The sequence below is a fragment of the Phoenix dactylifera genome, chromosome 16, assembly GCF_009389715.1.
Source record: "Phoenix dactylifera cultivar Barhee BC4 chromosome 16, palm_55x_up_171113_PBpolish2nd_filt_p, whole genome shotgun sequence".
NCBI lineage: Eukaryota > Viridiplantae > Streptophyta > Magnoliopsida > Arecales > Arecaceae > Phoenix > Phoenix dactylifera.
The window spans coordinates 11522042-11537936 of NC_052407.1; the positions used below are offsets into that span (position 1 = coordinate 11522042).

The following is a 15895-nucleotide window of genomic DNA, read 5'->3' on the forward strand; positions in this document are numbered from 1 at the left end:
GTTGGAATGGAAGAAAACACTAACTTGAGCAAAGTTATTCTGCCCATCATAGAGAAACATTAAACTTCCAACTATCCAATCTTTCCTGATGCTCTATTCCATTTCCCTGCATCCAAGCCTCTAGAATCTTTTACTTGTTATTGGAACACCTAAGTATTTCCATACTCCTTCCTGTTCATCCACCCACAAAGATTTTTTGATGGCATCTTTCAATACAGGCTTGATCTTCGAGCGAAATCGAATCGCTGATTTCTACTGATTCATATTCTGGCTTGAAGTAACACGATAATCCTCCATAATCTTCCATAGGACTACTGCATTTGCTATTGATGCCTTAGCAAGTAATAAAGAGTCATCAGCAAAGAAAAGATGGGAGATCGCCTGAGCACCTGAGGATGGTTGGAAAGCTTCAATAGTATGGTTCCTTGTGGTTGCCCTTAATGATCTAGATAGAACATTTGCACGAATTATAAAAAGGTAAAGAGGCATAGGACAATCTTGACAAAGGTTGACCAATGATCGGAATGAGAATAACAAAGAAAGACATTTGAATACAACCAAAATCCATTCGATCCAAGTTTCATAGAAGCAACTTTGTTCTAGTGCGTACTTCAAGAAATCCTTGCCCATTCGGTGGTAGGCTCGTTTCATGTCTAATTTAACTGCCATTAAACTCCAACAGCACGGAGTCTTGTTGAGATCATACATAAACTCTTGTGCCACAAATGCTCGCTATTCAAGACTTATCAATCTCGGCAATAGAGGCTTCATTCGGTTGACCATAATCTTTGCAACTATTTTGTAGACTATAGTACTGTTTGGCCGAAAATGACTAGGCTCAATGGCTTCCTACTTCTTTGGAATTAGAGCAATGTATGTCTCTTTTTACTCATCTAGCATCATTGCTATGCTGAAGAACGAGTTCACAATTTTCACTGTGTAGTGATGAATGATCACCTAGTTTCTCCTGAAAAACAAAGAAGGAACCATTCAGACCAAGAGCGTTGTTCTCAATCATAGAGTGGATTGACTTTTTGATCTCCTTTTCAGTAATCTAACCACTAAAAGATTATTATGCACTCCGGACACAATTGTCTGACGTTGGGAAGGAAATATAAGCGACACTAGTCGAGTCTGTTGTCCATCTGGACTAGAAACGAGGACAATTCTTGTTTAATTGAATCAAGATCCTTAATCAGCTCACCGTTACTCCCCTTCAAGAGACGAATGCTGTTCCTTTATCTTCCAATAATGGTAGACCGGCAAAAAAACTTTTGTTTCTATCCCCCTCTTTGATCCACACAATTCTTGTTTTTTATCTCCAAAACATCTCTTATCGCTGAAAAAGAGAGTGATGGCTAGCAAGCTTAGAACCGAATGTAGCCAGCTCTTCCTGAGACAACCCCCTATTCTGATCCTCCATCTGTAGTTCAACAATTGATGCTTCAATTTCCTCCAGCCTCTTGAAAATATTTCCATGCATTCTCTATTCCATCTAGATCACAAGAAAGTTTCAAATGCCAATAGAACTAGCATGATATCATCATTTTCATTTACAGGAAACAATCCACCAATCAACTGGTGACTAATACAAAATAAATATTACCACAGGTTACCTACACTTATGTACAAGGGTACATGTACACGACACTGATTCAACTATTTAGAATCCAAGTAGCTTATATTACAAATGGTGGCATCTAACGTTATAACTATAGCCAACATAATATTCCTAGGGAATCTTCAACTGTAATTACCCACGGCCTTCTGATTTGTCCGCAGATCAGTTTCAAGAATCCACACTGCCATCACTCTTATTACATTCATTGGCGCCTCCACCCTCATCACCAAGATTACCACTACCTGAATTGCTGACCTGCCTTGCAGGAGCAGGATCACTTGGTAAAGAAACATCCATCCGATCGATGCCGCCTCCTTCGAGCACTTCTGGATCGACAATCCAATCTCCAGCATTATTAATCCTTCCTTCCAAGCATACCGGATCATCTTCACCTCTTGGAAGGGCTTTACTTACCAAAGCCAGTGGTTGCCTAGGCAGATCCAGGAGCGAAGTATAAGAAGAAATATAAATATTTTGTTTATCCTAGACAGCATAAAATCAGAACGGGAATATTGGGCTTGAGAAATTACCTCTCTTGAAAACGCAAGTTATAGTGGACAAATGCAAGATCATTCAACCTCTCATGCTCCAATCTGTTCTTGCTCGAATGCACACTTTCATTCATGGTCCCAGTCCTCTCAGATCTAGTTATGCTGCATGTTTGGCTTAGAATCCTAACAGCGAAGCGCTGGAGATCTGGATAGTCTGATGCATAAAGAGACCACCATGTGGCTGAATACAGTTCATTACATGAAGAAGCAGAACTACGATCAGTCAAGGAAATGTTAAGCAAGCAACAGGGATCTTACTGCAGCTAACAATTAAGTGAAAATAAACTTAAAATCACCTGGAGACAATGATTCTCTTCCTCTTAATGCCACAGGTCGACTGAAATCTCCCACAGCATCCTCATAGAAAGCTTTATGTTTAGTAATGTTATCCTGTGCTGTCAAATCAGGCTCTAAAGTCTCAATGCAATCAAGCAAACCTTTCTGAATCACATTATTGAGGGAAAAGTTGGGGTTAAAATATATGGAGGGATTAAAATAATAAGCAGCAGCATGCAAGGGGCTATGGAGCTCATCCCGTACATGACCAATGACCTCCAAATATGGCAAGTAATCAGATTCCTTGTTATCAAAAGCTGACATAATTTCTTTCTTTGCCTTTTCCATTAAATCATATAGATATCCCATGGAAGGTCTTTCTCTGCTATCCAGTAGGTTAAGAACTGTCACAAGTGGTTTGGAGACTTTCATGATTTTTGTACATGATTCCCAAAATTGTGGATCTAACACAATTCTCATCACATCCATTCCCACTCTTTGTTTAGACAAAGACGACTGCTCCCAAATGCTACTGGTAAATATCTGCTGAAGAGAGTCTCTGAAAGATACAATGTTATGTATAGTCAGAAAATTCATTACAAACTCTGTCATGGCATGCTGAATAAGATCCCTTCCTTCAGTTTTCTCCCTCAATAAATCAAGAACCCAAACATTGTTATATGTTAACTGACATATTTTCTTTGCCTTTGCCAATAATCCTTTCACTTCATCCATTTCACCAAGGCACTTGAGCATTAGCTCAATGCAATTATTTGCACACATACTCCAAAAAAAGGTCTTGCATTTCTTCATTAGTGCCCTTCCTGCAGCTTTGTAGCAAGGTGCACTATCTGTTATAAAATTCACGATGTTTCTAGGACCAACATCTTGAACAATACCATCAAATAAACTAAGCAGACCTTCTGAGGTATTTTCAATGTCAGAAGCATCTACTGACTTGAGAAACATGGTTCCCTTTGGACAATAGATGAAGAAATTAATAATAGCCCGACCAGTTTTATCCATCCACCTATCAACCATGACAGTACAACCTGTCACTTCCCAAGACTTTCGAAGCTCTTTACAGATTTCGCCTACTTCATGGACACATCTATTTAATAACTTACCTCGCAAAGAATGATAAGACGGCATCTTGTATCCAGGTCCTGCTGTAGCAATTGCATCAGCCATTCTTTGAAAATAAATTGAATTTGCTGCATTGAATAGTATACCGGTATCATACATAAATTTTGCAACTGCAATATCAGCTTGGTCTATACTTTCTTGTGAAGCAAAAGTATGTTGTAGTGTGGCCAGAGGTATTGGTGAAGCCTGTGGAACATGCAACTTTTTGATTCTTTTCCTTTTATTGGGGCTCCCTTCATCTACCTCCTTTCCTCTTCTTTCACCAGAACCCTCTCGTGTGGAAATTGCATTGAGGATCTCAGAATCATATCCATCTTTGCTCTGTTGAATGGAGCTTGTAACAGCCTCTGAGTCTTTCTGCTTTTTAAGTCTTTCCAAAACCTTGAACCCCAGATGTTGTTGCATTTGTGTTCTGATATCATCAGGTACTTTCTCACACGGAACTATATTGCCTCTTTCTCCTGCTAAATGTTGTTTAAGACGAGAAATCCCACCTCCTAATATTACCTTAAGGCAATATTTGCACTGTATCTTTTGTCTGTCCCCGTTTACCATCATTCCATGAGCCCATCCAAGGTCAGTGGCTCTAGGAGGTGCCAAACCCTTCAAAGATTTAGAAAAATAACAGAGAACTAAGAGCAAAGCATTTCTATATAGAAGAGTGAAAACCAATGTTTTTACAATAGCATAGACAAAGAAAAAAGATAGCAATATATTGGTGAAGCAACATAGATTACATACTTGTTCATCCTTGCACGAGATAGTAGAGAAGGCATCAAAGAACTCCCTCGTGCCAACAATGAACTGTTGATCTGCTGACTTGGGAGCTACATCAAGCAAGTAAAATGGCAGTCATAGAGAAAAAAAATCAGTTACTAAAATCAAGAATTTAGTCAACTAAATCTGAGGCATAAAATAGAAACCCCTAGACAATGCTCCAACATTTTAATTTAATTATATCCAGCAGCATTTCTATGAACCATTAAATAAACAGATCTATAATTAAGTCTTCACCCTTCAGCTCCTGATAAACAATTCCCACAATCATAACAGCTACCCGAATAACAAGCATAGATAAATTATAAACCACTTAACAAAGGTTTACTTATTTTATATTGATAGGAAGCGCTTATTGCAAATACAAAATAAAAGACCAAGCTCATTCCTATTGGTAAGCTTATATGTGGACTTTTAGGAGAAATAACATGTGCTTGCCATTCTTTCCAAGCTCATTCCCATTCTTTCCATATTGGGGAAGCTTTACAGGTTCTACTCTATCGTTAGCACCGATCATACATTGAATCCAAAAGGAAAAAAAATACCAGAATATCCTTCTCATTTCCTTGCACCCATATCTTTGTTGGTCTTTACCCACCCCATTTTTGGAATTACGATGACTGGACAAGCTGACCGAATGCAAGAAAATTGCAATCAAAAGCAGCATTATACACAAAACCAAAATGAACCTCATAATCTTTATCCTATACTCCTACCTATTAGTGAGTCCAAAAATTTACAAAACTTGGCCACTTTGTGACAAAGTAAGGCCCAAGACTTCTGAAAGTTAACGTGCCAAGAGATCTCTTCTATCTATTTTTATCCAAGCTTTCCTTAGTCTCCCCCTGTCCTTCTTGGCCTTCAACTTTATGAACCTTCAACTTTATTCAGGAACCTTCATAAAGTTTCTCTTTGGACTGCTGCACATGACTAAACAATTTCAAATTCTCTCTCACTTTGTCCTCTATTGGTACTTGGAAGTAATCGTAAGCATTGCAATGCCGAAAGAAGTTAATGATGCATGCCAATTTGCCTAAACCAAATGGAAAAGGATTTGAGATGGCTAAAAGCTTAAATCAGCGGGAAGGGATTTAAAGGAAAAAAACAAGAACTCACTAAAAGAGTAAAGGAAATGATTTATATATGCACACACATACCAACATAAATACATACATACATACATACATACATACATACATACATACGTGTGTGTGTGTGTATAGAATAAAATTGAACCTGTAAATAGAATAATGAATAGGCCTCCAGCTACCAACAAAGTACCTCGAGAGGAGATAAGTTGGTGCAAGGAATCTTAAAGAAAAAATGTTCTAAAATGCTGATTTATATGCTCGTGTAGAGAATGAAAGGGTTCAAGTGGGTTCCTAAAAGAAAAGGAGAAGGGAAATAACTCTTACTTTAGCAGGGCATTATAAGATTGTTACATATTTTAGATCAGGTCTAAAGCTGAATAACTAACCAAACTGCATAAAACTCATTCATAGAAACCAACAATCCAATTAAATTATAAAACAGTCATGCATTGCATAAGCATTATAGATTTAGGTATCGGACATGCTAGTCCATGCCACCTGGAAAATAATATGCCAGTGGTAAACCAGCATGCGGCACAAATGCATGCCAACACTTAGTTCACTGCAATTAATCATGTGTGCTAATGCATTCCAAGCACTAGCACCACATGGTACATTATGACACTTAACATGCTAATTATAAGCTAGAACACACAAACAGATAGTACTTAATACATTGTAAGCATAATTACACATGATTCAATCTTCAATATGCTTAATACTTCCAATATACCCCGTAGTTTCTAGAAAAGGGAGGAGGTGCAGTTCAAGTATGGATGCAGGAAACTGGATATTCAGAAAACATTTGATGCGCGTGCTTATGAAGCAAACAATGTTTCGAGCTGTCAAGGTCCAATAGGTGTCGACCAGTCCAACCCACCACCCATCACCTATGTCAGGTTGGGTCAAACCTAATCCATTTTCATAAAAACCCACCTGTCGGTCACCAAGCAGTTCGATCATCTGAACCACCTAGACAGAGGATGAAGGGTCCGTGGGCTCTAGTTCCATATTAGGAAAAGGGGGAAACCATACTATGTTTTTCCACCCAACCTGATCCCATGGTTTTTTCTCAAGTGAAAAGCTCTACATCACCCAATTCTCTTCAACCTTAAGTCTTGTCGATGGATATCGAAAAGAGGAAGCTGAGAAGGAGAACTGACGGACGCCACTGGCAAGAGATTGTGAAAAATAGTTGCTGGAAAGTCAGTCTCCTCCACCTCCATCTTTTTTTTGCTCCCACTCAGTTGGAGGTGCTAAAGAGATATCCAGCCATCAGCTGCTGACCATCGAAACCAAAGATTGGTGATGATTGAAGAATTCTTTTCCTTGATCCGCAGCTTATAATTTTATCTTACATCATAGTTGTTTTTCGCTTGTGAATATGCTATTAAATATCGAAAGATTGCTATTTGGCTAAGTTTTGATTGTTGCATAGGTTGAGATACTTTGGCAAAATTCTGAAGAAGATTGGCACTTCCAAGCTCTATTCCAAACTCTGACTTCCCTTAAGATGTGAGTGAATTTTATACAGATATGTTACCCTATGTTAATCAGATTTGTGGATTTAGTCGGTGATTGAATTCATGACCTTGCTATCTGACATTATTGATCATTTTGATAATTTTATAAATGATTTACTAATTTCTAGAGCTTTTATTGATGATTTATGTTCATATTGTTCAGCTAACCATTAATTGTGAATTAAGAGTTAAAATGACTGCCATAGTTTTGCATTTTAGTATATATCTCCAAGCATTAAGAATCCAAATCTGTTGTAATATAGAAATATATGACAGGCTATGCATCCAACTTGCATAACCTTGCATTTCTTAATGCATTTTTAAATGTTTCACTATTTGAAACTAGACTCCAGAAAGTACTAAGTAACCCAATCATCCAATAGCGTCTAGAGGAGACCTAACACTGTACTATACTCAATCACAAGGTGCCCTGATCTATGTTGCTTCAATTTTAGTGGGATATCGATGTTAGAAACTACTGTAGCATTTAGAATCTTCCAATCTAAAAATTAACAATTTAGAAACACGATAGATGTATACATGAATGCATGCATAAACTTTACCCTAAACCCTAAACCCTAAATGTATGTGCAAAATTTCTTGTCATGATTAAATAACAAAATACAGTAGATCACAAGAGAACAATTACATACAATATATGAAACAGTAATCAATAATTGAGCAAAAGTATGGGTTAGTTTAGAGAGTGGCCCTTGGCACAATGACAAGGTTGCTTCATTGTGACCTTGGTGTATGGTATGCCGTACCGTACCGGACGCACTGTACCGTACTGGTTCAGTACCGGTACCAGTGGCATACCGACACTCGGTACGCCAAAAAAATTACGTACCATACCGTACCGATACTATGCTAGTGTGGCACCGGTACAGAGTCCGATATCGAGAGGATGAACTATGCCTTGGTGTCAGGTTCGAAAAGTGGACCTGGGCATCAAAGGTTCGAAACATGGAAACAACCTCTCAGCACACGGGAGCCCCGTACACTAGGACACCCCTATAAATGGTGCATGCCTAACCAAGATTCGCCGTACCGGTACCGAACCCCGTACCGGTGCTGTACTAGTATAGGCATACCGAGTGTCGGTACGGCACGGTACGCGGTATGCTAGGCGTACCAATACCGATACCCATCGGTATAGGTACGGTACGCCCGGTACAGCATACCATGTGCCTAACAGATACAAGTAACGATTGTATTTCTCAAGTACCATATACATACACATTAAAAATATTAAAAAAAAATTTAGTGATCCATTAGGAGATAAAGGTGGTGAGAGGAAAAGAGAAGGTAAAAGATTGTTTGAGATCTAGCTGACATTTCAAGGATTTTCTGCACATAAATTGGGAAGCCACATTTAAAATAGCAGACCCAAACCTCTACACAAGAGAAGAAAAAAAAATGATTTAGAATTTTCTTCATGTCAAACAGAATAAACTAGGTTACAAAGTATATAAAAATTTGTAGACCCAATCCTCTATGTCCACTCTAACCTCATCTACAAAACCACCAGGGCTTCGGGGACCTCGTCGGTGGCTGCACTATCATGGTTTGGCATCATCGTCGAGCATCGGGGATGCAGATTAGGGTTTAGACATCGAAGAGGAGGATCGAAGCCGCGATCGAGGGATTTTAGCTATCGAATAGAGGTGAACCAAATTTATATCACGAACCGTACTGCTAGCTGGCTGGTTTAGTTTGGTACACCCAAAACCAGCCGGTTCGATATGGTTTGGCCTTCATTACTACAAAATATCCTCACCAGTCAGCAGTCCCGCCTTTCACCTAGAATTCAACCATCCCCTGCTCTATCCAAAACAAAAAAAAATCAGCAATGTTGTTAAAAGTGGCCTCCTAAGCGCTTCATTTGGCCAGGCTGCCTAAGCCAAGTATAGCCAATGGGCCGATCAAATGGCTGCCAATAAATCAACCCATAATGTTGGGCTCCAGTGGTGCCTATAGTGACCAGCCCACCTCTTCTTCATTTGGCCATTCTTATGCATTCTTGCCCTAATTTAGCCTCTAATCAGCTTGCCTTCTTCCGCTTATTGCTAGTTGCCTGTTACCTAGATGTGTTTTATAGCTTGATGGATGCTACAGTGACAGCAATGCTATTGCTACTCTCCCTGTGGATGTTGATCTTTGGACTTTTCAGGTGTAAATATCTGTTCATGATGCCATAGAGTAAAACATGTGTATATAGAATATATGCACATGCTTATTTATGCATGTGATCACATGTATATATAATAAAAGCCTAGAGAGTTTTCCTCCCTAGGCAACCGCCTGAGCACTTAGGAGCATGCCTAGGCCATACAAGGGGTCCACTGCTTGGCCTCCCCAGACAATATGACAACCTTGAAATCTAGTATATAAATCGCGTAAAGAAAATCCACAAACATAGCTCCATGACCAAGAGCAACATATAACATATCCTCAAGAGTATAGGGAGTTAAATCCAACAACAGATGGTTTCAGGATCTCGTGTGGTATAGATTTGAGTGTTAACAAGTGAAGAGGACATGTAAGCATAAAATTTAGTTTGCTAGGGATCAGCAAATATTAAGATGGATGTGTGGTAAAATTGAAGAGGGTGTAAAATTAGATGTAGAAAACCAGGTGCCATTATGAATTTAAGCTATGGAGGGTTAAAATATTTTTCCGGCCACATGCATGGGCCAAAGATAGCTATGCATAGTGTTTAAATTTTAGAATGTCATAGAATAGAAAGATAAATATATTGAAAAGATACATGGAGTCACAACTATTTTAGAATACTTAGCCTTGTACCGAACATTTAGCCATCTAGGATCCACAGATCTATTCGATATATTTTGCATTGTATAATTTTGCATATTATGTTTGAAGGCCTAAACTTTGTCGTTTAAATAATTGAATCTTACCTAATGCAAAGAGGAATGGTTTTTTTTTTCTTTATGTGATATTATTCATGACGATTTGTGTTTCGATCATCTGTTTTGCAAGCTTGTTTTTTCAAACTAAACTTGATACCTATGGCTTCTGATGAAGGTAGGCTAACGAATCAACTTGTAGCCATTGCTTTTGTGTTTGAGAAATACTTCCATGGCATGATGGATGATTTGTCAGATCCTACTAGTGCATTGACAGAAGTTAAACACCACAAAGTATCCCAATCCAAATCAAAGAAAAAAATATCTAAAAAAACACTCTACGAACAACTCTAGATGCCCAATACAATTGCACATGGGAATTAGAAGAAAAATCCCAAGAAACCACAGCCACCAATATCATTTGAAAATAAGTATGTTGTGTGCATATGTAAATTGGTAATAGCTAATTAAACGATACAGGCATGCTTCAAAAAATAGTCGGTGCATAAAATGCCCCTACATTATTAGGGAAATAGTCACTAATTTGTCCATCTTGATTGTCATCAGAGCAAATGTTAAATTTCAGTACAAGACACATAGTTGACAAAAAATAAAAGGTGTTTCTTGGTATTAGTAATACAACAAAACTAGATGAGGATGAGCTCAACAAATAGCTGGCAGATAAGTCTTAAAAATTTCTGCAGCATGCAAATTAACACAGAAGTACTGATTCCGATTTGCATGTAAGATAATCAATCAAAGTTAGGAGCTCATGCAAATATAAATTTAATGAGAAGGAAGGAAATATTAAAGACCATACAGTGAATTTCTGCTTCCTGTAAGTTCAGAAGTTCCTGTCTAGTATTTGTCTCATCTGGATCTGATGCATCTGTTTCCATGTTACCATTGGTGGAAATTGGTACTAAAATAGCCCCCTCTTCAATCCTTCTTAGTTTCTTTTTGGATGGCCTCCTGGGCTTTAATGAGGCTAGGTGCTTCCTTATAGTCTCTCTTACTTCCTTGGGGACAGCTTCGCAACCCTTAATTTCCCCTCTTTTGCTTGCCAAGTGTTTCTTGAAGCGTGTAATGCCCCCAATCATAGTCCTGTGGCAATAGTTACACTGCACATGGTGTCTATGGCCCCCAATCATTGTACCATGTTGCCACCCTATATCTGGAGGACGAGGCATTCTGCTATAGTTGATTTCAGAATCTCAAATTTGTTATTCCAAGAGCAATGCTAGAAACCTGAAACACAGCAAGCAAAATGACAGCTGCATATGAGCAATGTGAATTTAAATTCGAGGATAGCATGCAAAGTGACAAGCAGCATATAGGTTATGCAAATTTATACACAAGCTGCCTGAAGAATTCTGCAAGGTTATAGAACTAAAATAAGCAAGAGCAACAATGAAAAGCAACTCTATTTTTGTCCAAGATTTTGTTATCCATGATCTACACCAAAGTTTTGCTCATATTATGTTTCTAGTTAAAGATTGCTTACAGACTCACACATTTGAAGCATCCATATTAAGTTGCCTTAGAAAATCAACATGGCTCCACTTTCACAGCTTCCATTTGCGTCTCATGCCAAAAATCCTTTCTCATGAGCGCTTAATCGGTTATACGAATGACTAGATGTTACCTCGCATATTATAACATAAAAGTTCATAGTAGAGGCTAATGAAGTCCAAATTTATGTTCTTTAATTGCAGGCAATCCCATGAAGACTTCGTCTCATCCTCCTTTCCTTTACTTTTTAAACCTCAGACAGCTAGAAGGAAGATTCCCCTAGTTACCAACGTGCAAATTATTAAGATCCAGAAATAAGCTTACGGGATAAACCATCAGAAATGTGATCAAGATTAGTGATGACAATGAAGAGAAGAATCATACTCTCTATTCTATCTTAGCCCACTTCTCTGTTTCTTCCCTGATCATCTCCTGCAGATCAAACCAAATAAATATATAAAGATTGCACCAGCAACATAATCCAATTTTTGCTTTCAGCTCTAAATTGATTCATCAAAGATCCCAAACAAGCAAACGGAATTGACAATAGGATCTTCAATCTAACAACCAGAAAGCGATCCCAAAAAAACAAAATGAAAGACACTACTGCGATTCACCAAGTATTTCAACGGACACGGGTCGACCTACTTCACCCTAGGCGTAGAAACAGAACGAAATGGATGGAAAATATCGTGTTAATAGCTCACCGGAGACAGGAATCCGAATGGACGTCAGGATCTATCTCTCGTCGCCGCCCTCCTTCCCCTTCTCCGTTGTCCTCCACTGGCCTTCCGGTAACCGGGCGATTTCGCTGCGACCGATCTGCCGAATCGGGCCGGCAGGAGGATCCGGCGACACCGATCGCGTATCATACCGCCATCGAATCGGCGGGGGAGCGTATCCTTGGGAAAGATCTCAGTGGATCTACCGGCGTGCCGGGGCGGGATTCGGTTCGATTCGATGGTATTCGGTGGTGGATTTTGGGGCCGGTGCCGAAAAAAAAGGCCGCGTCGGGGAGAGGGGAAACTACACCGGTCCCGATAAATCGATGTTATTTTAACTTTGGAGGCGTGAGATGATGTCGCCGATGTAACGGCGAGATGGTCCGGTCCAGTGTCTTATTTGGTGCTGCCGGACCTCTCTTTCTGCTGTTTCGTATCGGATTTTTTTTTTTTTTAATGATTTGGTCGAAGTGGCAAGGCAGCCACGAGCTATTTTTTTATTAAAAAAATGTAATTTACAGTTTAGTCCTTTGTCTGACTGCAACTTCGCGTTTCTGACCTACTTATGCATGTCCTTTTTGCATAATTATGAACAAATCAGGACAATCATAAAATGCTAATTTGAAATCAAGGATGTAAATAAAATTTTAAATTTAAATAGGGACCATACATGAATGGAAGTTAATTGACAGACAGGTATGGTACAGAATGTTTGCAACTTCATTCATAAATATTTAGATCGACTCGATCCAACCTCTAAATATTTAGAAACTTGTGTTCTACTTAAAGAGAGATTTCATGCGAGGCCTAACTAAGAAATGAGCATTAAGCTTGTTTTAAGAAATGCAAAATTTGTTTCTTCAAAGTACGAATATGGTATCCCTCTTAGATGAGAAAGAAAAAGAGTGATAAGACTGATAATTTCTCATGTAGACTCTACTAAGAAACTAATTGGAACCTCATAACTCCACCTGTTTGCAAGTTTAGGTGTAAGAAAAAGCCAAATCTATTGTTTCATGGCCCGTATTGCAACTACAAGATACAAGTCGATTTCAAGTTGCTATAGCTAAGGGTTTGTTCGATTATAGCTCATCCTAACAAAAATGACAACATGACAAGTTGGAAAATTCGGTTTACAATGAAGTTAACCTAAACTGTCCCATCTCCACTTTATATTCTCTTTGATCCATGCTCTCCCTCTATGCTCCCCATGCCTCTTCCCCTACTTCTATCTCCACTTTGTTCACCTTTCTTCCTCTTTGCCCTCCCCACCTCCACCACACCCCTATTTCTCTTCCGTTTATGACCTCTTGAGCCACCCCCTCGCTCTCGATCTACCCAAATCCCTTATCCAATCCATCTCTCTCACCTATTGATGTTGTCCCCCTCCTTTCTCTTGATTTGTGCCCCTTCTGATCCACCTTCCTCTCTCTCGCTAGGCTGTCCCGCCTTCTTCCTACTGAATCTGCACTTCTCTTCCTTCTGCTCACCTCTCTTTTTTTGGAAGTACAACAACGACTCACACACAACAGGTGTGGGTGCAGCCCATAAGATCAAAAAGGATAAGAAAATACAAGGACGACGAAACCAAGGTATAGTTGTCCCAAGTGAAACCTCCGGAATGCTGAGCCGCGAAGGATGTCATCCAGTTAGCCGCACTATTAGCCTCTCCATAAGCATGAGTGGTCCGATAGGAGGTGCACTCACCCAAAAGTCGATGAATGTCATGAATCAATCGCATCCCGCCAGCTTCACTGTTCGGATTCCGGATCCACTCAATCACCGTAGCAGAATCCTCCTCAAGGACAATGCAGTCCGCGCCCAGCACTCGCCTCGTGTAGAAGACTCCCTCCCATGCAGTTCTAGCCTCGGCACCGACCACAGTTTGCTCAAAAATTCGTCGACTCCTAGCCACCACAAATCTGGCCTCTTGATCTTTGCTCCACCTCCCTCAAAATGACAGACTTTTATCTATTTCTCTTGTTGATCTTGCCTTGCCTAGCCTCTACACCATCTCCCTTTCCTTGCCGAACCTCCACCTGTCCCCTTTGTTGAACTCTTGTTTTCTGACCCCATCTAGCCTCCAACCTATCTCTATCACCCACCACTCCTTCCTTGCCTCCACTCTTCTGCCTTCCAAATAGAGAGGATTGTGATAGGTGTAAAATACATGCAACCAAGTTGCAGTGTATCTTGAGTTGCAATATAATTCTAGTCATAGATCTCCAAACAACCCCAAACTACACTTGAGGCATGAAGCGAAAAGGATGGCTTAAGGCATTATTCATGCTCATTATCTTTTTTGCTATCTGTATTAACTGGAACCAGAAAGATGAACAAGAAGTATATTTAATATTCAAAAATCCACCAAGTATTGCAGACAAGGAGGGTTTTGGGTACTTCTGCTTACACTTAATCCATGCGCCAAAACTGCCTGATTTAGTTGTCCCTCACCTTCATTCACCAGCATGTCCCTTGTGTTTCAGCTCCTTTCATATAAATTCAAAAAAAATGGGGTTTGATTATTGCACCCCTGGTGCATTTGGAGGAAGAGGACCAGCCAGTTCCAGAATTATCACTAAAATCTAATTGTGAATAACATATTTATAAAAAAAGAAATTTAAGACATAAAATCCTTCCTTTCTGGCACTAGGCACAAGAATTTGTTCAACTTTCACATCCCTGCAAGTGACCTGAAGAAAATTTGGAAGAGACCTATAATAAATACTTTTGGCATTTTCAAAAGAAAAGAAAATAAAAGGAACAGATGATGTGTGATAATAACTTAAGATCTGGAAAGCTGTGTTTCCATACATCGGAATCTCATATGCCTGATGGAAGATGTGCAATCATATAAATGATGAACAGTACCTGTAGGAGAAACATTTGGATATGAATATATCTATTATGACTAGTGCACGCACATGTTGATCTAGGAGAATAACCAGACTCAATGTGGACTATCTTGGCCTCTATATGAAGGATTGAACAGGATCCAGAAATAAGACCCGCCACATCAGGAAAATTAAATTGCACGTCAAATTTTCGAAGACCATAACTTACACGTACGACATCTGATAGAGATGCTCTTTCTTTTTAAATCAAGCTTTTAAGCTTTAGGGCATCACGCTACCTCCTAAAGATATAGTGTAACGAGCGATCAAGACCAAATTTTATTACTAGACCCGAAACGAGCTGGTCAAAGCAAAAAAAAATTATTCGAGAAAAACTTTTACCGAGCATATCTCTCAATTTAGGAAGAATTAGGTGGAATGATAAAGACAAAGTCAATGTAGAAATCTAAATCTACCTTCTGTAAAATTTTAGATTTTTATGATTACTTCCACTTATCATGTCTATTTCAGAAAGGTTGTATCCTCTTTTAACTAGAAGAGAAATCTAATTCGAATTATGGTGGCATTTTCACAAAAGACTGATCCTATTCTTCTTCCTCTTAGCCGGGTGCATTGAATTGACACAACATACCCTAATCTTTATAAGAGTTCCAGTAGCAGTAGCTTCTTTGACAGCTTATCCAGTAGCTCCGAAATTCCGGTTCCGCCTGAACCAACCACTCACGACATTCTCAAGGCTCTGTTAGCCCGCAACCCCCTCGGGGGGGTCCTTACAAGTGAAAGTTTCTCCGACACAACTCCGATCGGAGAAACTTGCCTTCCATTTATGGTTCGTTTCCCCCCTTCGGAAGGAGAACTTCATTAGCATAAATAAAGATTATATCTCAGTTTATTATTCATTAATGAAAGAAAACTAAACCCTACTTTTTCCAATTTTTCTACTTTTCCAAA

The 15895-nt window shown here is 39.2% G+C and overlaps 1 protein-coding gene across 4 annotated transcripts; it reads right to left on the reverse strand.

Annotated features, from left to right (window-relative positions):
* Window positions 1-1508: 1508 nt before the first annotated feature.
* LOC103705733 lies at window positions 1509-12454 on the reverse strand. 4 transcript variants are annotated; one of them, XM_039114532.1, is made up of 9 exons: window positions 12075-12454; window positions 11752-11799; window positions 11491-11629; window positions 11368-11439; window positions 10676-11103; window positions 4336-4421; window positions 2469-4197; window positions 2152-2353; window positions 1509-2051 (listed from the first exon to the last, which is right to left on the reverse strand). In XM_039114532.1, the coding sequence occupies exons 5-9, from the start codon at window positions 11043-11045 to the stop codon at window positions 1790-1792; spliced, it is 2649 nt and encodes an 882-aa protein (XP_038970460.1). In that variant the 5' UTR covers window positions 11046-11103; window positions 11368-11439; window positions 11491-11629; window positions 11752-11799; window positions 12075-12454; the 3' UTR covers window positions 1509-1789. The 4 variants fall into 4 exon arrangements, with proteins under 4 accessions (XP_038970460.1, XP_038970461.1, XP_008787789.2 ...); XM_039114533.1 differs by having other exon boundaries at window positions 11360-11439; XM_008789567.4 differs by lacking the exons at window positions 11368-11439; window positions 11491-11629.
* Window positions 12455-15895: the final 3441 nt, after the last annotated feature.